This window comes from Pleurodeles waltl, chromosome 4_2 (genome assembly GCF_031143425.1).
Source record: "Pleurodeles waltl isolate 20211129_DDA chromosome 4_2, aPleWal1.hap1.20221129, whole genome shotgun sequence".
Taxonomy (NCBI): Eukaryota; Metazoa; Chordata; class Amphibia; order Caudata; family Salamandridae; genus Pleurodeles; species Pleurodeles waltl.
Window position 1 is genome coordinate 266998546 of NC_090443.1, and position 26068 is coordinate 267024613.

The 26068-nt window shown below is 46.3% G+C and overlaps 1 protein-coding gene across 2 annotated transcripts in view; it reads left to right on the forward strand.

The window, feature by feature from the left end:
• DDR2 (discoidin domain receptor tyrosine kinase 2) overlaps nucleotides 1-24623 on the forward strand; it is a 737021-nt gene extending 712398 nt beyond the window's left edge. For both annotated transcript variants that reach the window (XM_069231100.1, XM_069231101.1), the window contains one exon: nucleotides 24210-24623. In XM_069231100.1, the coding sequence (XP_069087201.1) occupies nucleotides 24210-24347 (138 nt within the window). In that variant the 3' untranslated portion in view covers nucleotides 24348-24623. The remainder of the gene's footprint in view (nucleotides 1-24209) is intronic.
• The last annotated feature ends 1445 nt before the right edge of the window (nucleotides 24624-26068 follow it).

Below are 26068 nucleotides of genomic sequence, written 5' to 3' on the forward strand. Positions count from 1 at the left end.
GGTGCACCAGTGTATGCATGATCGGAGTGAGGTGGGAGGCCAACAGTTTACCTAGTACTTGACCTCCGGTTTGAGCAAGGAGATCGGTCGGTATAATCTGCATTCTCCTTCAGGTTTCCCTTCCTTTTGTACAACAACTATGGAGGCAAGCATGTTCTGGGGGTAGTTCCCCCATTCCAGGCTTTCCTCTTTTTTAAGTGGGGGGCATGTTTGGTAGCTGCCAGGTTATATAGTTCAATAGGGACTCCATTGGGGCCCACTGCCTTGCTAGGTCGTAGATTTCTGATGGCCCCCACTATCTCCTCCAGATAGAGTTCTTTCTCTAAAGTCTCTCTGTCGTCAGCGGTAAGGTGGGGAGAGGGATATCTGCTAATAATTCACAGGAGTACTCTCTCTTGGTTGTGACCCCCAGGGAGTACAGTTCGATACAGTAATTCACAAAGGTGTCTGCTATTCCCTTTCTGTCACTTACCAGTTTACCGGACGTAGTCCGAAGTCCCCTCACCCACCGATTTGCAGCCTCATGACTATCTAACCAGGCCAAGAGTTTCCCCTCCGTCACTGGCTTCATAGAGAAGGTGCTGGACTGCTCTGTGGTGGGTTTGGCCCGTCTCCTGTGCTACATTTCGATACTCACTTTGTTTGGGGGCCAAAATGTGGGTTGCGTCTGTCTCCTTTGGTTCCGGAGGATTCGTTTCCAGAGCCAAGATCTCCCGCTCTAGAGCCTCCATCTTTGCCCAAATTTACTTTCTTTTGCCCCACTACGGCAGAGAGGTCTATTCCTTTGTTTACTGCCCTGTATGCCTCTCACACTGTCTGCGCTGAGCCTACTGAGTAATGGTTCTCCTCAAAGTAGCGCTCCGTCGTTTCTGTTAGAGTTGCCCTGACCTTCGTCACCTTAAGGTACCATAGGTTAGTACTATCTGTCGGTGGCTGCTGCTACCCCTTGAGCCACAGACCATCCATAGGGGAGGAGTGGTCCGAAATGCCTTCCACCAAGTGGTAGACCTCTCGTAGTCATAACAGTTGGTGGGATGGTGTGATGAGGTAGTCAATGTGGGAAAGACTGTTGTGTGCCACGGAGTAAAATGTGAAGTGTTTTTCAGTGGGGTGGAAGGCTCGCCACACATCCATCAGTGCCTGGGTGGCAAGGGAATCGACCAGGGGTTGTTGCATTGGGTTTGCCTGTCTGGGGGGTTGCCAATTGGTGATGTCGCAGAGTGTTGCGTTAAGGTCTCCTCGTAATATTAATTCCCCTTGGGAATCGCATTCAGTGATGGGAGTGTGTTATCATGTAGGCGGCGGGGATGTACACTGAGAGTATATTTATTATGGTTCCCTCACAACTTCCCATGAGGGCTACAGGTGTACTGAAAGTCCAGGGAAAGTGATTGTTTCACAACTATGCCCACCCCCCGGAGGAGATGGTGTAGCCGGCGTGGGCAACCATTCTGGTGGGATGATGCGCCAAGTTTCAGGGATGCGCCTGGCACTCGATGTGCTATTTCTATGGAAAATGGAAAAGAGAGACATTGAGGCTGCAGCTGCTTCACAATGAGGGCTTCCATGAATAGGTCCACTGCTGGACCTTCTAATTTCTCGGGCCCACCAGTTATTCGGATGTTGCTCTGGCGGGAGTGCCTCTCGAAGTCTTTGATTTTTGCCTCGTGTGTCGTAGTGGTGGTCTTGAGCATCTGGACTTGCTCTTTGAGGGCTGATGAGTCATCTTCAGGGAGTCCTTTGTCTATTTTACTCTAGCGCTCAGTTTGTGAAAATTTGCTCTGATCAATACGACTTCTGTCGAGATTGTGTTGATCTTGGTTTCTAGAGCACTGCATATGTCCTGTATAGCCACCATTATGTGTTTTAAGGTTAAGCTGTCCCCTTCTGGGTTTGTAGTCTCAGCCTCTGACTACGGCTCTTCCAGTCTTGGGGTTCCAGTGGTGTCCCTTGGCTAGCTGAATTTATCCATTTTCATTTGGTGCCCATTTTTGACCCCTTTGCTGCCTGTCATGTTCACGGCGAGTTCAAGAGTAGGTAGCTGGCAGGAGTAACTGAGGACGGTGGGGGCAGAAGGTGTCATGCATTACGCCCAGTTAGTGGATCCGTTGCCTGGTGAAGAGGGTAGCACCACGGCTTGGTGAATGCCGCACTTTAGTGACAACTGCTTGGGCCTGTCACCTCCGTGTCCTCCGGTAGTTGCAGTTTATTGGGTCAATGCTGGGGACCACCATCCATCTTGGGACGTTTATGGGGAGAAAGAAATAGATCCCAGGTTGAGTCTTCCCCTAGTGGGCACTGTGGTGATAGGAGGGCTAAGTGCCTCAATCTCTATTTTGGGGGGGCTCTCAATTCTCTGTGGTTGCATTCGGGATTCCTCAGCGGACCTGGTGGTGTGCTGTCTTTGGGCCCTCCCCCGCACGTCCCATTCTGCAAGTCACACGAATCGCGGCGGGAGACGAGTGGTCCCGAGGTGGCGCTGCAAGTCTCTTGCCTCTGGGCCTGTACTTGTGCCACCACCATTGCAGTCCGTCAAAAGTCGCTGCCTCTTCTTATCTCTGGGTCCGGAAGCGATTCTCCCACTGCCAAGGTGGGTCGTGGTTGTCCCGCGGCTGCATTAACTGGATTGTTTATGATGGAGCAGGGCTTTCTGTGTCTGCGCTCCCTCAATGTCCACCATCGTCCTCTCTTCGCCGGCAATCTTCGGGGGGCACTGCTCCAATCGGAACATGCCTGCCGTCAGTTGTGCTACGTCTGCAAGGGCCTTCGCTGTTGTCCGCCTGGTCAACTGCTGACTAGTAGTGAGGTCGGGGGCCGTGGAGCGCCTCAGTCCTTTTCCACCACCTTCGATGCTTCTGTCACTCAAGGCCACAGCCTCACCTATGATAGTAGACCCCACTGACGTGCGTGGCCCCGGGTCACAGAAACAATGCCTTAATTATTGCAGAGTGGGTGCGTACTCTAGGGCCCGATATTTTTGCCGGATTTAAGGGGGTTTAGGTTGGGGGTTGGCTGGTGCTCTGCAACTGTGCAGCCATTGCAGTTGGCGGATAGCCACGTCCCCCCATCTTCAGTATTAAACCTGAATACTGGACTTCACCACAAGGTAGGGCCTGAATTTTTGATTCATTGCTGCACTTGCCCCGATTCAGAGTCTAAGGTTAGATGAACATCAAGTTGTTTTTCTGGAAACCAGCAAACCTGTTTTTCCTTACAGTTATGTGTCAGCTTGTTTGAATGAGTGTATCTCTTCATATTTCTTGTTTGGGTGTGTCAAGATAATTCCTCTAACTTGGAAGGTGGACAAGAAGATGTTAACACCATGTCTACTGTTACTTTTTTACCTCTTGTTAGTTTGTGAACAGCAACCTCTCATCCATCTGACGTTCAGCTATAACAACAAAAAACAAGCATTTGCAATGCAACGGGTCTCGCGTTTGCTCGTGTTAGAGCTGATAGCGTTGTAAACTCCTAACCCGACTTTTCACTGGTAATGAAACCTATCGGCAAAAGTGCATTTATGTATGTAACCCCAAAAAAAAGTGCAATTAACTGTGTAACAGGGCCGATATTATGTGAAGCGCTCGACTTCTGCCAAGCGAAATCACGCTGTGAAAATAGAGAAAAAGTAGTCCACGAGCCGGACAGAAAACAGCGAGCCTCGCATGTTTTCTGTACTTGGTCTATGCGCTCGAGGAGGGCTATCCACCGGAAAAGGCATGACATGTGCATGCCTTCCACTTATGAAATCAAGTACATTCTAACAGGCAAGCCCACAAGCCAGTGACAGACACTGACATGACGTGGACAGGGCTCCGAGCCCTTTTTAATTACTAAAGCGTCTCGCTTAGCGAAACGCATGCGACGCAGGCTCGACCCTAAAAAACATTCACCTAAATTAGCTTACAGCTACTGGCTTTACCAGTGCTTATTTGTTTTCTTTTTACCAATACTGTTGCTGTTTTGCAGCAAGCACTGTCTTAGGCAAAAGGCCAGTTAGTACCTTTTAAATGTGTGATCAACTGGCTTGTATTTCTTTATTGAAGCAAGTGCTCAGAAGCTACACACTGCTACAGGGCAGCTGGGTTTTAGTCCCTGGTTCCTCATGCCCCTGTTTCATGCCTCCAGTGCCCCCTTTCATATCGCCCCTTTATTGTTTTTCTTTTAATGGCATTCTCTGAAGACTCACAAGTTGGACACTGCTGCTGTCGACAGCTCGCTTTTCCTTGAATGTGCGTGACACAATTTTTTTTTATTTACTCTTCCAAGATGGCTGCTGGCCATCTTGGAATGGTAAACTAAAAATAAAGTAAAAGGATGCCCACCTGGAAGAAAAATATTACATGATGCCTCCATCCAAGTGTTCGCACACAAGCATGGCAGCCATACTTGAATAAATTGTATGGAACCAAAGAAAAATCATTCAAAGGTGGCTGTCAAGCTTGTGCAGGCATGCACAGTTGCCATCTATGAATGATTTTTGATTTTACTTTCTCTTTAAGAAAAGTCATTTAATAATGGCTGCCACCCTTATGCACGCGGGCAAACATGATGGCCATCTAGGGAAAAAATTTGGAAGCCCCCCCCACCCCTAAGTCTTCAACTGACCACTAGGATGCCACTGAGACCCTTACCCCTTCTACTCCACTGCTTCCGTATCCTCCTGCCAGAACTTTACCACCTTTTCTCTGACGCCAACCCTATCTTATGTATTTACCATATGTTCTTTTTGATCTTCAACTTTGTGGCTTTTTTTTTCTATTGTATCTCCCTTTCCCATCTTTTTTTCATTTTCTTTTCACAGTAGACATAGGAAAAAAGATTACGGTAACTAGATTTTCTTTGTCTCTCCCTTTTTTTAAATAAACAAAAATAATGATTCTTACAAATACTTTTATGTTAGGAATTGCACAAAGTCTGTTCAAACCCTAATCCAGTTTTTTTTTTCCGACAGTAATCTTCTGATTTTTTGAGGAAATTAGCTTTCCTTATTTTGCCGGTTCCCCAAAATGTTGTTTTGTTAGGCATTGTCCATTATGGGAAATCATAAAACTGAGACAATGTTGTCACAGGAGCTTTTCGAAGCAAGCTCCAAAACATAATTTTGGCTTGGCAGCCAACCTCTTGGAAGATGCACTTACAGAAGACCTGTACGTGGGAGATGTTCCTTCCGGGGGCAAAGCAGGATAGGTGTTACCCTATTTAACAGATTTTTAACTATTGAGAGCAAGATGCAATCGTTCAGACAGCGCAGAGCACCCCACCCCTTTGAATCGGAAGCGCAAACATTGCTTACATTCCTGAATTCACACTCTGTGTACAGAAACTATGCCGCAGCTTTCTCAAAGTTAAAAGAGCCCTTATAGAGCGTTAACTCAAATACTCAATGCTATTCCCGGCACAACTCTGCTTAATAGCCAACGGAAAAACTCACTTTTTCTCCTCCCCTGGGACTGGCTCAAAGGCTGGCAGTGGGTTAGTAATGCGAGAAAATAAGACCAATCCAGAAGGCAGTGAAGGGAAGCCCCTCCTCCCCAGTGGGACAACAGCGACACTCAGAAGAGGGGCCACTGTGGAGCCCCACCCACCAAACTCGGACCGCCGACCGTCCCAGCTAGAATCAACTCAGGAATAGTACTCAGAATGGACTGAACTCACACACTGAGGCCACCTACTTGGAAACACATCCTGCAGTACACACTTGAGGCCCCCTTAGGCATTCTGGGTTGCCGCACACAAGCCAGGGCAGACATAAAAGAACTGGCTGGCGATGATTGCATCTTGGTAAATGCAGACTTGTCTCAGGGGTTGGAAGGGGAATAGATGGGCATCAACAACACCCCCTTATCAGTTTTATGTTCAGTAAGGGCAATAGGCACTCTGCACAGTTAGGGTGGTAGGTAGTTCAGGACCCAAATTGCAGAGAGGGGAGGAACAGGTCTCAGAGATTGTTGTTTGTTCATTATTGTAGTTAAAGTAAAGGCAAGTAACAAAGGTGCACATATTAGCACAATGGGACAGTGTCACTCTACAACAGACAAGACCATAGGTGTTATCATCCTAGGTCGACAGAGTCCACGACAGACCACACACTTTCAAAGAAAACAAACCCACATGAACACGCCAACACTGAGCTTCCTATCCTAGAATGTCAATGGGCTTGTGGATAAGATTAAAAGGGGTGTGGTCCTGCAGTACATCAAGAGGCATTCCCGAGATGTGGCTTTCTTGCAAGAGTCCCACCTTTTGGTGAATAAATGTCAAGCACTATACAGGTGGCACAAACACAACAACAGCACAATTCTGGTCATGACATGCAATATCAAAGCACTACCGGTAAAGCCCACGAGACACATAGTTCACCATCTGAGTAGTGTGCGACCTGTCCTCAAATGTGCTTCGGTGCCTTGTCAGGGGTACGAAGCACTCTAAAAATACAAATACTATACATGCAATATTACATATAGGTAGCTTACCTGGGACAAAGCCACGCTGAAGACCAACATGGCTCCCAGGCACTGAAGCTCCGACAGGCGATCTCCTCCCACTATGCAGATGGGGCCAGTGGTGTGGAATTAAACTATAGTGGGATCTGCCCAATGTGCCGAGAGGCCCCCCGAGCACGTGGTAGAAGAACAGGCCCGGCGTGAAGTGAGTGGCCGGGGGACCGCCCCAGGGCCTCCCTAGCACACTACGAACCCCGGAGGCCCAGCAGTGACAGGGGCCACGGGTGAGCCTGGGGCGAGGGGCGGGATGGCTGTGCGGTGCGGCCTGAGGTGCTGGACGGATCCCCACAACCGTTAGGGAGGCCAGGGTCCCGCTGCAGCGCTGTCCCTGGTACTGTGGCCCGGGTAAAGACCTTCGTACTGGGCCCCGTGCTCAGGAGGCCTTTTGGTGACAAAGGCCACGGGCGAGCCCGGGGAGCGGGGCGGGCAGGCCGTGCGGTGTGGCCTGATAATACAAGTTGCTGCTCACGCGCTGTGGAGTGAGATCCTGCTGGCAACCAGCCCAGAAACAGAGAGAAGAGAACGGCGGCACTGGGCATCCCATGGTGCGGCCTGGCTAGAGTGAAAAATGCACCCCCTGCTGGTACACACCTGCCCGAGATCTCTTCCCATTTACAAACACATACCCCGCAGACCAGGATATGTGAGGAGCAAAAAAGCGGCTACAAACAATGAAGTAGTGCCTGGGGGGTCGCTGGGCTGCAGTGTGCGGGCCACTATGAGCTGGAGATTGGCTGCTTGAGAATGCTCTGGTGCGGTGCTGGGTCGCAGGCGACAGTTCGTAGCACCGACCATGGTCAGAGGGGACTCAAAGCAAAAGTAGCTCACATTCAAGAGGTCACGCCGCGCCACATTGAACGACTGAAGCATAGCTGAGTGGGGTGGTGAGACCGGGGCTCCGAGGTGGCGCAGCCTACGGACCTGGGTATGGTCATGGCTGAGCTGCAATCGGGTTCCGGGTGCAAGGTGCCTGGTTTGACACAATAGTGTCCCACCTGGATAAGATGGGGGACAGAATGGAAAAACTAGATACTAGAATCAAGGGAGTCGAAGATCGTATCTCCCATCTTGACAATGGAGTAAACAAAGCAGAGAAACATCTCGAATAGTTGGAGGATAGGCTTCGCATGGTCTCAATTAAAAATGAGGACCTGAAGGGCTGAGGATGACAGAACAACATCCTCATCCTGGGAGTCGCGGAATCCACAAACACTGGCCGCTTAGACACTTTTGTAGAGACCCCGTTAACTGAAATGCTGGACTGAGACAACTTTAGCGCTACGTTTGTGGTGGAACATGCCCACAGGACCCTGGGGCTGCGCCTTGTGCCTGGGGCACCGCTGAGACCTATTTTGGCCAGCCTGCTGAGTTTCAGGGATCGCAATACTGCCCTACGCCTGGCAAGAGAGAAAGGCCCCCTGCAGCATCAGGGCATGTCGGTGTCATTATTCCCTGATTTCACGATCGCAGTCCAGGAGACGTGGTGCAAGTTAGCGGAGGCGAAACTACAACTACGCAAACTTGCCATCCAATATGAAATGTTGTATCCAGCACAGCTGCGAGAGAACATTAATGGCAAAGCACGCATTTTAGAGAGCCCATCTGACACCTTGGATTTTTTTACAAATATTGCTAAACGATGTGTCAGAGACTCGGAGAGAGGGCCTTGGATTTTAGTAACAATATTGCCAAACGATGTGTTTGGAGACACGGGGGGAGGGCCAGGGGGCTCCCCACCCGATACACAAAATTTGACCAGTATGGACATGTTCCCAGGAGAGTAGCCCAGATGGATGATCTGAGCACCGGTTGTGCAGCCATTGGTGGATCTGGCCTACGCGCATTCTGAAAGTGCGAGTGCGTCATTAAAGGGAGCACAAGATAACACATCGGGCTGACGTGTTGGACTCCTCTAAAACTCATCACAGGTGGATCCTAAATTAGTGAAGAGATGCCTGTTGTGGTGTTGCTTCTCCCCATGGTGGATACCACATGCATCTTTTGGGTGACTGTTTTTTGTTATTGATATATACGTTCTATATGTTCTATTGTTGGGGATTCACCGGGCAGTTTTTTGCTGGGTGTGCGTGGGAGGATGGGTTAGTCTTTCGCATAATTGTTGCCTACCAGTTACATGTTAACTTTTTTGTGCTCAGATTGCCAACATTTGTAATGTATCATGCACACACATACACCCAAATACATGACAGGCTGTAGCTCTGGCTGGCGGGCGGGCTGCCATGAAGATCATCTTTGTATCCTGGAATATTCGAGGTCTGAATAATCCCCCCAAGGGCAAACAGGTGCTGCAGTACCTAAATAGACACGGGCCACAGATAGCATTCCTACAGGAGACCCACCTCCCACCACAAGACACGCATAAATGTGCAGCTAGCTGTGGGCCCAGATATTTCTCCTGTTATAGCTCATACTCCTGTCTGTACGTTGATTCATAAGAACCTGTAGTTCCACCCCATTTACACCTCAATGGACGACCAGGGCAGATATATATTGGTGACAAGATTGTAAATGTTTATGCCCCGGACAGAGATGACCCTGATTTTTTTCTGCACCCAGCTGTCCGGAATAGACCAATTGGCAGAAGACCACAACATTGTGGGTGGAGACTTTAATATGATTATAGATGCATTCAGTGACACCTCAGCTGTAACCCCCACTGTCAAACCTCAATCCTTGCAGATTCTGTGGCACATCTGTGAGATCCACGGGCTACGGGACCCCTGGCGTATACAAAACAAACATGCCTCAGATTACACCTTTTATTAGGCTTCAACAAAACCCATAGATGCGGATAGACTACTGGCTAGTTTCGAGCACCACCACACTCTGGGTGGAAAATATCACACATCTCCCACACACGTTGTTGGACCATTCCCCAGTCAAGCTTTTCTGTAAGATCCCACAGACAGTCCCACAAGAGCATAGATAGAGATTTCCCACCCTGGCATTACAAGACACGTTCTTCTGCACCGAATTACAAAAAGCGATTACAGAGTACTTTTACCTCAGTAAAGGCACGGTGATCTCTTACGCATCCTTATGGGAAGCTTTTAAAGCATACACAAGGGGGTTCTGCATAGCGAAACAAGCGGGAGTCCTGCGCGACATCCGCAGCAGTCTGTCCAGGGTGGAGAGGGCACTAGCAGAGCTGGATCGCACCGATGCACTGCATTGTTAGCAAACTAATAAGAGCCATCGGGCCTCCCTCATGGAGGAGTTTTGAGACCTCACCTAGCGTGAAGCCCATTACTTAGGCAAGTATGCTAACGCCTGGTGGAATAGGGAGGGGGAGTGACCGGGCCACACCCTGGCAAACCTACTATGACCCTCGATGGCCTCCTCACATATACTCGAGTTGTACACGGTGGACGGCGCACACATAACTGACACAGTAGGGATACAGTCCGAATTTCTCACCTACTACACGCAACTATACACCTCCACCCAGCACGTTGATAACCCAGCCCTGACACAATATTTTGACGACATAGCCATGGTGTGGCTTACGAACGCACAACTACAGTTTCTGGCTGAACCAGTCACATGTGTGATCGTCCGTGCAAAAGAGGCTCTGGATGGCTCTAGGGCCCCTTGGCTTCACAGGTTCACTGGCTTCTTCTACAAGGCATATAGGAACATACTAGCACCACACCTATTGAAAGTGTACATAGATGCACTGGAAACTGGAGTACTACCACCAACACTTAGAGAGTCGGTTATCACACTGCTGCCCAAGCCAGACAAAGAGCAAACAAAATGTAGCTCCATGAAAATGTGGCTCCTACAGGCCCATTTCCCTACTACATTTTGATAATAAAATCCTGGCTAGCAACACAACTGTCATTACAGCTGAACAGCGTCATGTCATATCAGCACAATCATGATTCGTTCCACAGCGATCAACAGCCATTAATCTCTGTATGTTGTTTGCCACGCTTAATAGAGTCTCCCCCACAATTCCCGCAGTGGTGGCACTCCTGGACGTGGAACAGGCGTTCGACTCGTAGTGGCCATTTTTAATGCCAACTCCCCATAAGCTTTGCATCCCCAGCAGCTTCTTTTCTCTGATTAAGCTGCTATATACTGAACCAACAGCCAGACTCAGAATTAATGACACGAGGCACACGGCAGGGATGCCCATTGTCCCCCCTTCTTTTTATAATCGCCATGGATCCATTGGTAAGTCACCTGCAAGAAAAACATATACATAGAGGACTTCAACTCAAAACTGAGCCATTGCTCATATCACTATACGCAGATGATGTGCTGCAGTTTTTAAGGAACCCTGGGGACAATTTAGACCCTGTTCTACAATAAGTGGCCTGATTCGGTACATACTCTGGGATGAGAGCCAACTGGTCCAAATCCGAACTCTTCCCACTCACTGGCAAGACGTCATCCAGCCCATCAATTTTCACGCTGACATGGTGTGATGAACACTTCACGTATCTGGAAGTGTACATACACAGAGACAAGAACCAAGTGATCCGACTCACCTATAGGACCGCCCTGGACAGACTGTCCACACAAGTAGAGGGATGGATCTGCCTCCCACTGTCAATGCCAGGCCATATAGCCATTATTAAAATAGTTGTCTTCCCCCAGTTTCTATATCTATTCATGAACATTCCTGTACCACTCTATAATTCATTCTTTTCGGAACTTAGGAGACTTCTCACACAACTAATTTGGGCAGGTAGGTGCCCTAGGATCAGTTGGGATGGATTGACACTTCCCTATGAACATGGCGGATTCGGAGTTCCACACTTCCAATTGTATTATATAGTCGCACAAGGCCATTTTGCATCACACCGGTACCACCCAGATGCCAGGTTGCAGTTTAACATACCCGAAAGTGACCTTACCTTCCAGCTCCCTTACGCTCTCTCCTGGAGGGATATCCACTAGACTCCAATGATTTACAAACAGTTTTGACCCGACTTATCCACGCAGACCATCTCTATTCACTTGCATTACCCCTACCAAGTCATGCATGGCTCCCTATCACGAAGGAAACATTTGTCCAACGCACACTATCCACATTTTTCCTTCATACCTTTGGCAGCCTGCTCCTGACAGGGCATGTATTTTCAAGGAAGGTTTGCCACTGCAACTAATATGGACCACTTACTGCTCGGGCGCCTACCAAGTGCTTTATGGGCATTGATTCCCACATACCCCCTAGCACCAGATGACTTTAAACCCCTGACTCTGTTGGTTACAGATATTGAACACATGACACTAAGCTGCGCATCACCTGGGGGAGGAAATAGGACGACTGATCACAGATAAAATATGGAAGGCATGCTACTTACAAACTTGATTAATCTCTATGAAATAACGCTACATACTCATACATTATACATTTCTACGATGGGCATATGTAACCCTGGCAGCTATAGCCAAGCTGGACCCCACACGCTCACCAAACTGTCCTAAATATCTGGCCCTTCAGGCAGATTTTGAACATATGACATGGACGTGCCCCTTATTGGCACAATACTGCCAGGATATTTTTGGCAAACTCTCTTTAATGAGAGAAGTTGCACTAGACCCCTGCCCTATACTTGCACTTTTGGGTTAAGTAGCTGACATTCCCCTATCTGTAAGACGGGATACGGTGCTAGCCCTGCTATTAGCACAACGCCATACACTGGTGCAATAAAAAAAACGCCCACAACAGGAGCATGGCTACACAGTCTTATCTATTGCGATACTACCAGCAAGTTATATGCAGTGCTTCAACCACCCACATCACGCCCCAAAAGCATATGGCAGCACCTGCGTAACTATCTGATGTCTGCTGACCTACACCCAACATAACACGTTTACGGGATGGCCACTTGCAAGGACTGTGGTAAATAGAGGACAATGAGGTACATGGGGTATAGAACTCAGATGATGCGCATCTGTCTGCCGCAAGTATACTCCCCAAATGGTTGGAATATTGTAATGCCTGTACTCACAAGGAAAGCCTGTACTCACATGGAAAATGTGCGGCCTTAGCACGGATCAACCTAGCCCCACAGACAACTGCAACAAGGACAGCAACAGCTTCAACTATTGGATCAAGAACTGCGCTGACTCCTTTGCATCCATCATACCCAACATGCATAATAGATCACACAAGAAAACCAGCTGGAACACAAAAGACCTCTGAGACACTAAACAACACTGTAAATAGGGAGATAGGGAATGGAGAGCCAGCCATGAAACCACTGACAGAACTAGCTACAAGGCTGCACTCAGACGCTATCACTGGCAAATACAAGACACCAAGAAAAAAACACTAGTGGACAGCACTGAAGGAAGCTCCAACACCTTGAAGAAGATCTTCTAGATTATTAAGGAATTCACCTCTCCCTCAGCCACTGTCACCAACATCGCTGCCTCCCAGCAACTCTGCGGCAACCTATTCAACTTCTTCCACAGTATAATCGCAAACATCTAGAGCAACTTTGCACACCAACCCAACTTCAAATAACTTGTTGCTAGCCTATCCACCAACAACCAAGACGGCCACCTGAACAAAAGGACATCCCTCACCAGAAACAACATAGTAGCAATTATGTGAACTGTTAGAAACTGGCTTGTTGGGTGACTGAGGTGTAAACCTTAGTCAAACAGCAACTACAATACTAGTCGGGGTAAGAGTCAGGCAAACCCTAAATTAACCTCTGCTCTTCCTCTGGTAGCTTGGCACAGAGCAGTCAGGCTTAACTTAGAGGCAATGTGTAAAGTATTTGTGCCACACGTTAAATAGTGATTTAATAAATAAAACATGACCAAAATGACAAAAATCCAATAAGTAGAACTTAAGTTATGAATTTTTAAGAATTAAACTGTAAAATTGCACTTAGAAGCAAGAAACGCCAAGCGGCAATATCTGGTCGCGCTGGACGGAGACAGAGTCAAAAGTTCAGGCTGACGCGATAGAGCACATGCTGGCTACAGGGACCCAGTTGAGCCTGCTGAACAAAAGTACCATAAATCAAGGTTACAGAGCGTTCTTTTGGTCCCGAACAATGCCTTTGAGGAGATGCGTTGATGTTCCACATGCAGTGATGGCGATGCGTTGGTGTCGAGATGAGGGGGGGTTTGGGTGCAGGTTTTGGCTGCGTCTACATCGATCCTGAAGAATGCAGAGGCTGTGATGCAGAATATCGTCATCGTTGAATCTGTTGTCGACGGGATTGCAGAGAACTTGCGCAAAGAAAGTGCTGCAGTGTCAGTTCTTAATGCGATGCACCAGTTCTGTTCTGCGCTACAGCGTTGATGCATCAGTTCTGCCCATGTAACGGCAGAGATGCGTTGATTCTGCTCTGCCCACGCAGCAGAGGATGCATTGGTTCAGCAGGAGCAAGCCATTTCGGTCCACGTCCAAGCATCCAGGCGTGGGGTGGCACTATTTGACAGGACAGATTCACAGATGGCAGAGTCCAGGTGCAGGGACAGAGTGGTTGGAAATCTGTTATGTCTCTGAGGCTTCATATCAGGAGGCTAGCGGGCTAGCCCTTATAGTCACTCTGGGTTCAAGTGATGAAGGTCCAGTCCTTTTCACCTAGGCAAGGTAAGAGCAGGCAGCAGGACAGAAACAGCAAGGCAGGAGTCCAGCAATGCAGCAGCCCAGCAAAGTGTCAGTCCTTCAGCAGCCCAGCAGTCCTTCTTCCTTCAGGTCCAGAAGTGTACTGAATTGTTGGTACCAGAGGTCTAGTACTTACAGCCAGTCGGGCCTTTGAAATGGGGGAGACTTGAAAGAAAGGCCTTTGAGGTGCAGAGAGGTCCTGTCCTGGCTCCAGACGTACTACAGGAAGTTATGAAGACCTTTGTATGGGGCAGGACACAGTCTATTCAGGTGTAAGTGAGGCTTCTCCCTCCAATCCTCCCAGGATGGCCCATCAAGTCACACCTAAGCTTGCATTGTGTGTGGCTGTCTAGAGGGAATACACAAAGACCAGTTGTGACCCACCCCTTACAAGTGATCAGAGACAGGCCGCAGGCACAGCTAAAGTCAGAAAATGCCAACTTTCTTAAAGTGGCATTTTCTGAATTGCAATTTAAAATCCAACCTCACAATAAGTTGTGATTTTAAATTAGGATTCCAGAGACACCAAACTCGAAAGGTTTATCCCTTCTAGATTGTGAATTACACTTATAGGATGTAATAGGTTAATCCTAATGTTACCCTATGGCAGAGATAGGCCTTGCAGCAATGAACAACTACTATGGGAGTTTTTCACTATCAGGACATGAAAAACTAAAAAGTACATGTCCTGCCTTCTAAATACATTGCTCCCTGCCCTCTGGGCTGTCTAGGGACTACCTTAGGGGTGACTTATATATGTATAAAAAGGGAAGGTTTGGACCTGGCAAAATGATTATTCTGTAAAACTACACAAAGGCTCTGCAATGGCAGACCTGAGACATGGTTAAAGGGTTACATAAGTGGGTGGCACAATCAGTGCTGCAGGCTCACAAATAACATTTATTTTACAGGTCCCCAGGCCATGTAATGCACTTTATTACGGACTTATAAATAAATTAAATATGCCAACTGGAGACAAGACAATATTAACATGTTCAGGGTAGAGAGCACCAGCACTTTAGCACTTGTTAGCAGTGGTAAAGTGCACAGAGTCCTAAAGCCAACAAAAAGGAAGTCAGAAAAAATAGGAGGCCTAGGAAGGCAAAACCTTTGGGGATGACCCTTTAAAAAAAGCCAGATCTTCAAATCAGGGGCCCCTACGGACCCATGCTTCCACCACACCTACAACCTGGTAACATCGCAATCAGCACCACCCAGACCCAAATCATCAACAACTCCATCACGTCTGCCACTTTCCCAGATGAATGGAAAGTTGCAGAAATCAAAGCCCTCCTCAAGAAGCCTACAGCTGACCCAAATCAACTGAGCAGCTAAGGACCCATTGCCCTGCTTCCCTTTCAAGCCAAAGTGATTGAGAAGGGCAGCAAAAACAACTCACAACCTACTTAGAACTTCACCATCTTCTAAACAACACTGAATCAGGATTCAGAAAAAACTACTTCACCGAAACAGCAATCATCACAGACACCAATGACATTGAAATCTTCCTGGACTGAGAAGAAACAGCGGCCCCAGCCCCCATCCTGCTCGACTTTTCTGCGGCCTTCAACACTGTCTCCCACAACACCCTCATCAGAATATGTCACAAGATTGGTGCACAAGGATACACTCTTAAATGGATCTATTCCTCACTGAAAGAACCCAAAAGGGTCAGGCTGCCACCCTTCACATCAGAGACCTAGAAACTGATATGCTGAGTCCAACTGGGATCGTCCCTTAGCCCCACCCTTTTCAACATATACATGACACCACTTGCCAACATCATCCGATTACAGGGCATCACCGTCATCTCTTACGCCAATGCCACCCAACTCATCCTCTCCCTGACGGACAAAACGGCAACCACCAGAACCACTTAACCAAATGCCTGCAGCTCAACTCCGACAAGACCAAAGTACTGGTCTTTGGCAACAAGATCTACCTATCGAACTCCACCTGGTGGCCGTCGGAGCTAGAAACAACACCCACACCCACAGACCATGCAAGAAATCTCTGAATCATCCTAGACGACAAGCTAAACATGATGGCTCAAGTTAGCTCAGTGTACTCCCCCTGCTTCCACATCCTATGCATGCTTTGAAAAATCTTGAAATGGTTGCCTCAGAACACCAGATGGACCGTCACGCAAACACTCATCACCAGCAGGCTAGACTACGGCATCACTCTCTATGCCAGAATCTCCAAACAACTCCTAAACAGACTCCAGACCATCCAGATCACCGCTGCAAGATTCATACTTGGCCTCCCACGCCGCACCCACATCACAACCCGCCTCAATAATCGTCACTGGCTCCCCATTCACAAGTGCAGCCAACTCAAACTTCTCATGCACACATACAAAGCCCTTCACAACACAGGACCAGAAAACCTGAACAGCCACGTACACTTTCACCAACCCACCAGACATCTATGCTTTGCCTCCCTCTCACCCACACACATTCCCTGCATCCAAAAAAAAACTGGAGGTCACTTATTCTCCTATATCACACCCAAGACATGGAACAAACTCCCTCTACACATCAGAGCCTCCTCCTCATTTCTTCAGTTCCGCAAGAAAATGAAAACTTGGCTCTTTGTATAAGAACCTTGGGGACCACAAAACTGCACACTTGCCCGAGCTCCTGGATACCCTCCCGGGTGATAAGTGCGCTATACAAATCAATATAACATAACATAACATCCAGTGGTCTGTTTAATTGCCAGTCACATTTTGCTTCTGCCCACTTGCAACATGTACTTCACCCACTAGCTTTCTTCTCTTTCAATGACTGCACTAAGTCTGTGCACATTGTTCATATCTACCTAAACCTCCTTTTCAGTGGCAAAGTTGAATAAAAGTGTGCCTTACTTTATTTCTTTATTAATTTTAAATACTTGCTATTTATTTTGCCTGTATTTTGGGTGACCTGTTAGTTGGTATTTATTTTATGTTTCCTTTTTAAGGTTTGTGTAATAAAGGGGACAATATATCTCTTGGTGGTAAGGATACTCCGTCACAATGGCGATGGAGTATCCTTACCGCCAAGGATGCGATCTGCCTGCTGCATTTACATGAGGGCGGATCTTAGGGTTAATCACTGTGGAGACTATTGTGTCGCCACCGTGGTTAATCCATTGGGGGAATGGTTGCATGTACCTGGCGGTAAGTAACAGTAAACAATGATAATGCTCCCACCTATGGCCAGGGGAGCATTACGTTTTTCTTTAAAAAAAAATCCTGTTTTGGTATTTTCTTTTTTAAAAGAAAAAATAATCCTTTTCTGACTCAGCTGTGTAGCAAACAGTAAAATACATTGGCGTGACAGCGTTTCCTACCAATGCCTTTATAAATGACCAACAGTTAGGCAGTCATTTATGAATCTGGCAGCCTAGTGGACGTAAAGTTCTCCGCCAGGCCAAGGGATAATACTCCTTACGCTGTAACTACCTCCGTTTTAAGTGCTTGATTTGGTGGTGATGTTCTTGTCTCCCTCTCAAATAATATATTATAATAAAATACACGGCACAACTGAGAGACTTGTTCTTTGAAAAGCATCACTAGTAAAGTGGCTGCCTCAGTGAATGTTTTTTCATTTTAAATTCTTATTGCAAGCACATGGCTGCCACCTATTTCATTTTAATGATGTATGTAGATATGTAGTATTGTATGGCGCAAACCTAACCAAAAGGCAGGGAAGCTTAGTCTGGAATTCATAATGTGATAAATACTACAGGGATCAGCACTGTGAGGAAAAAAAACACAGGACTCGATGAGATTCTCACTACTCACAAGAAAAAAACAAGAGACCTCCAATGGTAGCAGCTAGTGCTTCCCTAACACACAACATCCTGTGCTCTCCTGAGGTACATCAGAAAATAGTCCCCTGAAGTACATCCATCATCCAGTGCTGGTACACATTATCATGTTCTTTCCTGATACACATGGATACATGATTGCTGGCTTGTATGGGTGTTGGTGCAATATTTGTGTTGGACTTTTTGCATGTGTATTTGTATGTCTCTTGGTCTGTGTCCATAATTACATAGATGTTTAAATCTGTTAAACTGTCTGCATGAATGAGTGCATGATGCAAGTATGGTTATCTGTTTGCCTATTTTAACTAAATTATGTTTTCCCAGATTGAATGGGTATCAGCAGATGAGTGCATGCATGTATGTGTACTATCTCTGTGTGTAAATTAATGCTCCCATGATGTGTGCTTCTTTGTGTATGTCCTATAAAAACGTCAGACCTATTCGGTTTATCAATGTTAGTTTATTTTTATTTCAAACAGCAAGCATCAAAAATGCACTTGCCTAGCAATATATTTCGGCATTGTTTATATCACTGATGTTAAGACTTTAAACATTTGATTGGAACAGAATTGCTTATTTTTACTATAATGGATTCTTTTACACTGAGATACCTTACCTTATGAATTCCCCTGGCACCGAACTGGATCTGGAAACTCATGAAATAGTTTATCAGCAACGACAAATGGGGTCACAAGGCTTCAATGTAGTGTTGTAGAGCTAGATAGGGTCTCACAGTACCCACAGATGTCAGTACCTTTTTCCCTCCCACCCTCCGACACAGATTTGGAGCTCTTCTCTTCGGTTTTACAGACTTTTAACTTCTATTGGCAGTGTAATTTAGGGCCCTGCTGATCCCTTCCCTAAGTTATCCTTCAAAGTTATCCTTCATAAGGTCCAGAATTGGAGAGAGTCACTCTTGCATGCCGAAAGGCACAGGGTGGATTATATCAGTAATAAAACAAAAAATACATTGAGCACGTATACCACAATAAAACAAAGGCATAAAGGGTTTTATTGTGGTAGACATACTCAATGTATTTTTTTCATTTTTTTCTATTTTAGTGTATACTAATTAAGCCTGAGGCAGACAACAGTGGGATACATATAAGAGTAAGGTTGCACAAAAGGGACTTTGTTTGATTATTGATGCTTCAAAAGGTGCCATTAGTGTAAAAAACAAGTCAGTTTCCGATCACCATAACACAGGCCTTTGGTGTTTAGACTCCGGTTCTTGAGGTAAGAATGGCCTCATGCAACCCAAAGAAATTAAAGAGAGGGAAGCCACGTTCTTCCAGGCAAAGGCCCAGGACCATTGGGACAGTTCCCGCTCTAGATCACCTTCAGTAGGTAAGTCATTGATGTGAGAGCACTCCTATGGGAAGCCTTCTGAAAAAAAGTTCAAGAAGGATCACAAGCAAATTTCCACATAGAGCCCTCCACTTCAATCCCTCCTTCCTAGCACTGACCTGTTCTTGGGATAGGTCCGAAAGCCAGAGGCATCGTTCTCTGACTCCAGTGTGAACGTCACCATTAGAGTTAATTGCAGTGCTTGAGAAGTAGTGTACGAAGTTTCTTCATCCATTGATTAACCTTCAGCAGATTATGGCCTTCATGCAAGTTATACTCAAAGTCTTCTGCTCCGTTCTGCCCCCCTCCTGTGCACCTTCTGGCCCTACTGTACGTTTGGTACCCTGTCAGGTAGCTAGGTGCCTTAGGCCAGAGCCTAATGATTGCAAATTATTTTCTGCTCATCCTTCTCCTTATAGTCTATATGTGCAGCCTACCTCCTCTAAGAACAGCTCATACTATTTCCACCCCACTCCATCCTCACAGGAGTCTAAGTGGATTAATGCTATGTTGATAGACCTACTCCTTTGGTAGTCACTCTTCCAAGGCCATCTGGTTGCTGCTGTGCTGCTTCCATGCACATTGGGCGCTGGCTCAACTGGTGGCAGGTTATGCCCCGGACCAGTTGATGTTTTTTGTTCGCTTGTGAAAAAAGGCAGGACACAGCCAAACAGATTCTCATTGTAGATTGGACAGGTCCAATTCTGTGACCCGTCTGATGGGCTCTTCCGTTGACATCCACAGAAACACTTAAATGCATTCCTCTTGGATTATAGTGACATCCTGGTGAACCTAATTGATATACTTTTCAAAAACACCTGGTTATTTGGTGAGTGAATGACCCAGCTCCGGAACATTTAATGTTTCGCCAGGACATGGCTCCCTCACCTGGTTTAGCATATTTGGCCTATCAGCTCAAAGAGCAGTACTGGAAATTCCAGAGATTTGGGGGTGTTAGGCAGCTCCATTATCAGCGGCATCCTAAAAAGCATGTGCCGCAGACACAGCACTTTTTTGAAACTTCAGGGAATTTAGCAGTGCTAAAGGCAAGGTACTGCAGCTTTAGAAGCAGCTGTCTTCCTCTATTTCTCCACTAGGTTACAACCTCTTTAGTTCACCATTGTTCTAGTATGTGCTTCCTGTGGGAGAGCAGGTATGTCTCATTTTGCAGCACAGGAGCAGGCTAATACATCAGAACATTGTGCCATTCAAACTGTAAAACAGAATAGTGACCCCTTTCCCTTGTAGGAACCTCCTCAGTACATCACTCCGGTTTGTTCTGTTATGTCAGCTGACTATGCTAGGATTATGCTCAACGAGGTGTGGTCTCTGAGAAACAAGAGAGCCACATAGCTGAAGAAAGGTGAAACTTGACCAGAAGTGCTACTTCCTATACTTTTTTGGTCCCCAAGTAGGACCAGGTTCTTAGGATCAATGCATTCCAGATTCTTTCCTCCACAAGAAGAAGTTCAAGATGCTATCCCTGCTCAAGTTTTTTTGGCCTTCCAAACCGAGCTGCAAAAAACAGATTTACGTATAACAATCCTAAAGCTTCAAATTGAGCATGTGGTAGGCTCCACTCACCACCAAGTTGCAGTAATCAGCTTCGCTCTTATCTCGAACCTCAGGTTTTTACGAAGGCAGTGTCATCTTTTGCTGTCCATATTTACAAGAGGCAGATACACATTCTCCTGTACCTCAATGACTGGCTGTTGAAGCTATTTCACCAGCACCACCTTGCTCTTCAACCTGGAGTTTTTGATCATTTACTCCAAGTGCCACTTCCAATCCATGCTATGCCTTCTCTTCATTGAGGAGGTATTCTACACAGTTGCTTTCAACGCATTTCTTTCTACTCAATGAGTCCTGGCCTTTTGCGTACTTTACAGAATGGTTTTGTGGTATTCTTTCATTCTTAGTAGGCATAGGTTCAGTAGTGGTTTATGCTTTTATCTTAATTTTATCAAGAATGTGTACATATACCCACTGGCGACTCGTTTCGCTCTGACAACTTGGTTGTTGAGGCAAATATTATGAATAAGTCACTGTTATAATAATATCATATCAGGTTTCAGAACTAAAATTTGTTCAGTTGATCACCAATTGTATTTCATGTTATGCCCCCATCCTTCTGCATTGGGGTTCACCCACATACTGTGGCCAAAATCAACTCTGCAGTGGTGCCTCCATTTTCAGAGTGTTCAGCCCTGGGGATGCTTACAGACCGGATTCAAATTTTCCTCAGTGTGTCTGGGAAACTGCAGTGGTAGCTGGTTCTAGATCATCTGACTTGCGGGAAGCCTTTCTGTCATCCGTGGGCATTTGCCTGTGTCATGACTGACTCATCCCTCGGCTGGATGGTGGCATCTAGAATCGATGAAGATGCAAAGTCCTTATCTTGAATCATTCATTGCCATGAATTAATAATTTCTAAGCACTGCACGCCTACCTGTAGGCCTTTCACTTTTGAGCCCCTGCATACCTCCCTTACTAGGTTGCTATGCCTCTAATTTGTCCCTGACACTGTCCTGATCTTTTGAAAGTTACCCCTCTGTCTATGTGTTCAATATGTGAGCTTGTTTTTTGGATAACAGCTGAATTATTTCTATAGCAATTCAGTTATTTAATTGCCCAGAATGAACCATTGATTTTGTTTTACACAACTGCACTGGTTAATTAGGGTTAATAGATCTGCTTCGTACATTTGTAGATGAATAGAGGTGCCACATCAATCTGTTTGCTGTGTTGAGTTATTATGGGTGATTTGGTTGGTTACCAAGGAATGTCTACCTTTTTTCTTTGGATGGGCAGGTCACAGACACAACAACCTCGATGCGGTCCTCCCAAAAACTAGGGAGGGATTTAGGGGTGGAGGTGTTTTGCAGGGGGGTCTCATCACCTGTGCTTGAATGCACTGACGTTATGGTGCTGGGCAGAAACTCAATATTTTGCTGTCCCTGAATCACCTGTCAGGATCTCTGAATGTACAAGCTGAAGACCAAAGAAGGTTTCATCTTGCCAATCACATCTGGTGTCTCCATCAGGATGTGGTTTTCTTGATCACTGCCCTCTGTGGATTGCCCAAGGTGGACCGTTTTGACGCTCACAGAAAAAGGAAAACACCCACTATGCATTGACCTGCACCCTGCAGTTTCCCTTGCAAGGGCTCCGGGGAGTATGCTCCATGTGAAATGGGGTTGCACGATGCGATACCACGCATTCTCATGGTTCCTCGAGGTCTGAGGAAGCTCACAGTGCTGTGCACAGATGATTCTGACTGCCTTGGACTAGGCCTTTAGTAGTATGCAGTTTGGCGATGTTCTGTTTCCCTGTTTGGCCTCCTCTTTTGTTCGGAGAGGACAGCTTCATCATTTGAACCTCCAGTCTCCACCTTTGTACTTTAAGATTGAAAAAAGCAATCGAGTGGCATTTGGTTTGCCCTTGGAGGTTGTGGAAGTCATACTCACTGCTTACTACCCCCAACAAATGGTTTATTATGAAAGTCATGTTTCATGAACTTGTATCCTGATATTTAATGTGACCTGGTCAAGGCATAGTTGTTTTTTGTTTTGAGGTCTACACTTTCTTTGGCCTATCAAGGCTTCACTCTAGGATCCATAAAAAAACATTTATATCTGCTTTTCTTCATTTCGGATCAGTCTTCCTTGTTCAAATCACATGATGGGATGACTTTTATGAAGAGTCTGAGCCGTATGTTTCAACCTCCTCCATACATTAAGCTCCATTGAATCTTAACTCGGTGCTGACTTTTTTCATGAGTTCAACATATGCTGCATATTGAAGCAACTTATATTTGAGATGGTGTTCCTTATCGCTGTTGGTTCTTCTTGCAGTATTAGCAAGCTGCAGCCCTTTCTCTTCCTCCTACAGTAATCTAAATCTTCCCAGACAAGCAGGTGCTTTGAAAAAAGGGTTTCTTTCTGCCAAAGGTGGTTTCTCAGTTTCATGTTGCACAGAATGTATCTTCTGGCTCTGACAGTCCTGCAAGTGTTAGGATTCCTGGCCTTTTGAATGCTGAAAAGTAAGCTATCTTGGCACTCTTCTATTTGTTTCCTGTCAATGGAGTTCATTACCACATTGCTGTTCCTCCCTTCTCCACATACTGTCTAGGAAAAGAAAAGGCTGCATCCCTTAGACCCTAATAGGGCTCTGAGTTTTAACATTTGCAGGACTCTGAACCTTTGTGTTGGCAAAGCAGTTTCTTAGCTTTGCTGTACCAGGAATGAGGATGATTTGCTGTTGGATTGTCCTCTGTATTAAGTTGGTCTACACCTTGCCATGAAGGATCACTGTGCACACATAAGGAAAATTCTGAAGGTTGCTTCTTCAGTGTTGTTCAGTAGTCTTCCTATTCTGGACATTTGTCTGGAATTTTGCCAGGTCTGTGCTGCAACTACCACCTTAGAGGTATTGTTCTGGTACCGATTCACAAGATGACCAATCTTCTGGTAGAAGAATCCATCAAAGGACAAGGCAATTTGAATTTGGCAGTGATCTTTCTGATGGATACTCTGTCTACCCACAGGTTCCTCACAGACTCTTTCTCATCCCCATTCTGGTGATTGGCCTTATGGATTTATTACCAGAAGGTCAAAATTCACTTACAGTGGTGCCTTATACTGCTCTATAGTGTCCCACCCTGGGGATAACTCAGAATCGATCCAAGAGTAATACTGCACCATCTTCCAACACTGGGGAGCTATTGCAAGAGTGTCCACATCTAGTCTGGTGCCTGGGCCATTATAAAACGTGAAGAATCCGTGGAAAGATAGATCACTGACCAGAAAGATCATTATACAAGGTAAGAACCTTTTCCAGTTTGCTCACCATCCATTAGAGTTCATAATCTTCAAAACAGATATTACAAAATGTTTGTTCTTTTTATTACTAACTTTCTTTTTTGCATGTTTAAGATTTACCTTCCACAGCCCACCATCTGCCCAGACGCTATATACAAGTTAATGCTCAGCTGCTGGAGACGAGAAACCAAAGACCGTCCAGTGTTCCATGAAATCCATTGCATCCTGCAGGAGTCACCTATTGGAGAGTGACATATCAGCTTCATTATATGCCAAAGAAGGGACAACTTGTGGCGGCCTTTTCGCATTGTGTCGCCTGAAATCTGAGCTTTTCTGCTCGATTGGCCAGGACGGAGTGTGGTAATTTTTCTGAACATCAGCAGGATAAGTGACGATTGGGAAGGAGGAAACTGGAAAGAGACCAAATGTACATGCAACCAAAATGAATACATATATATTTTATATTTAAAAACGGAAAAGGTCAGCAACTTATAAATAAACCTATTTCTCAGCTGTTTAACAAATTTATTTTTGCTTTTTTTTATCATTTATTGGTATGCTCTTTTCAAAAGAACATTTCTGAGTTTTCCAATCTAAAACTGTCTACCTCATAAGAAAGGTTATCGTGTCAACATTGATTAAGATCAATGGGTAGACATAATATCTTGATTGCGCTTCAATGGTTCGCAAATTTCTAACAGTTGAGTAACCATATCACAATTTATATGTATACAGCACATCTTTTGAGTCAAATACTGACTTAAAAGGTGTTTTAAACGATGAGGTGCTTTTTAAAAATGATTTGATTTAAGCCACTAAGATAATCCATAGCTCACAGGAATCCATATAGCAGGGCTGAAATTTACCATTCAAATATTTTAAATAAAAATAGTTAATTTTCGTCTTTATGAACTTGTCACTTGAACAGCTCACAAATGTGGTATAAGACAGTAGATAATCTTTTGAATTTACTTAATTACTAGAATCATCATCGAGATTAGTTTCACAGTAAATGTTTGATGTGGGCTAGCTTAATTAAAGTGCCACAAGAAGACTGTCTCTCTAAGTTATAAATTTAATAATTTATCACGTAGGGTATTTTACTGCATCAGCCCTACTGAGAATTTTTAATCAACTATTTTTTTAATGATTTTTTAACCCACTTAATGTATAGGTCTGTGTTATTATAACACATCCAATTGAAAATGTTCATTCCAGGACTCCCATGGCTTTGTAATTATTTGAGCATCCCTGTGATTGATAGACTGGTTCCTCCATTTTCATGCTCCAGACCATGCGGGTCATTCCGACCCTGGCGGTCGGTGGCCGCCAGGGCCACCGACCACGGGAGCACCGCCAACAGGCTGGCGGTGCTCCTACGAGCATTCTGACCGCGGCGGTTTAGCCGCGGTCAGACGCGGAAAGCCAGCGGTCTCCCGCTGACTTTCCGCCGCTCGTAGGAATCCTCCATGGCTGCGGAGCGCGCTCCGCAGCCATGGAGGATTCCGACTCCCCCTCCCGCCATCCAGTTCCTGGCGGTTCTCCCGCCGGGAACCGGATGGCGGGAGGGGGAGTCACGGGGCCCCTGGGGGCCCCTGCCGTGCCCATGCCTATGGCATGGGCACGGCAGGGGCCCCCGTAAGAGGGCCCCTAAAAGTATTTCAGTGTCTGCAAAGCAGACACTGAAATACGCGACGGGTGCAACTGCACCCGTCGCACCTTCCCACTCCGCCGGCTCTATTACGAGCCGGCGTCATCGTGGGAAGGGAGTTTTCCCCTGGGCTGGCGGGCGGTCTTGCGAAGACCGCCCGCCAGCCCAGGGGAAAACTCGGAATACCCTCCGCGGTCTTTCGACCGCGGAGCGGTATTTCGACCGCGGAGCGGTATTTCGACCGCGGAGCGGTATTTCGGAGGGGGGAAGTCTGGCGGGCGGCCTCCGCCGCCCGTCAGACTCAGAATTAGGGCCCATATCT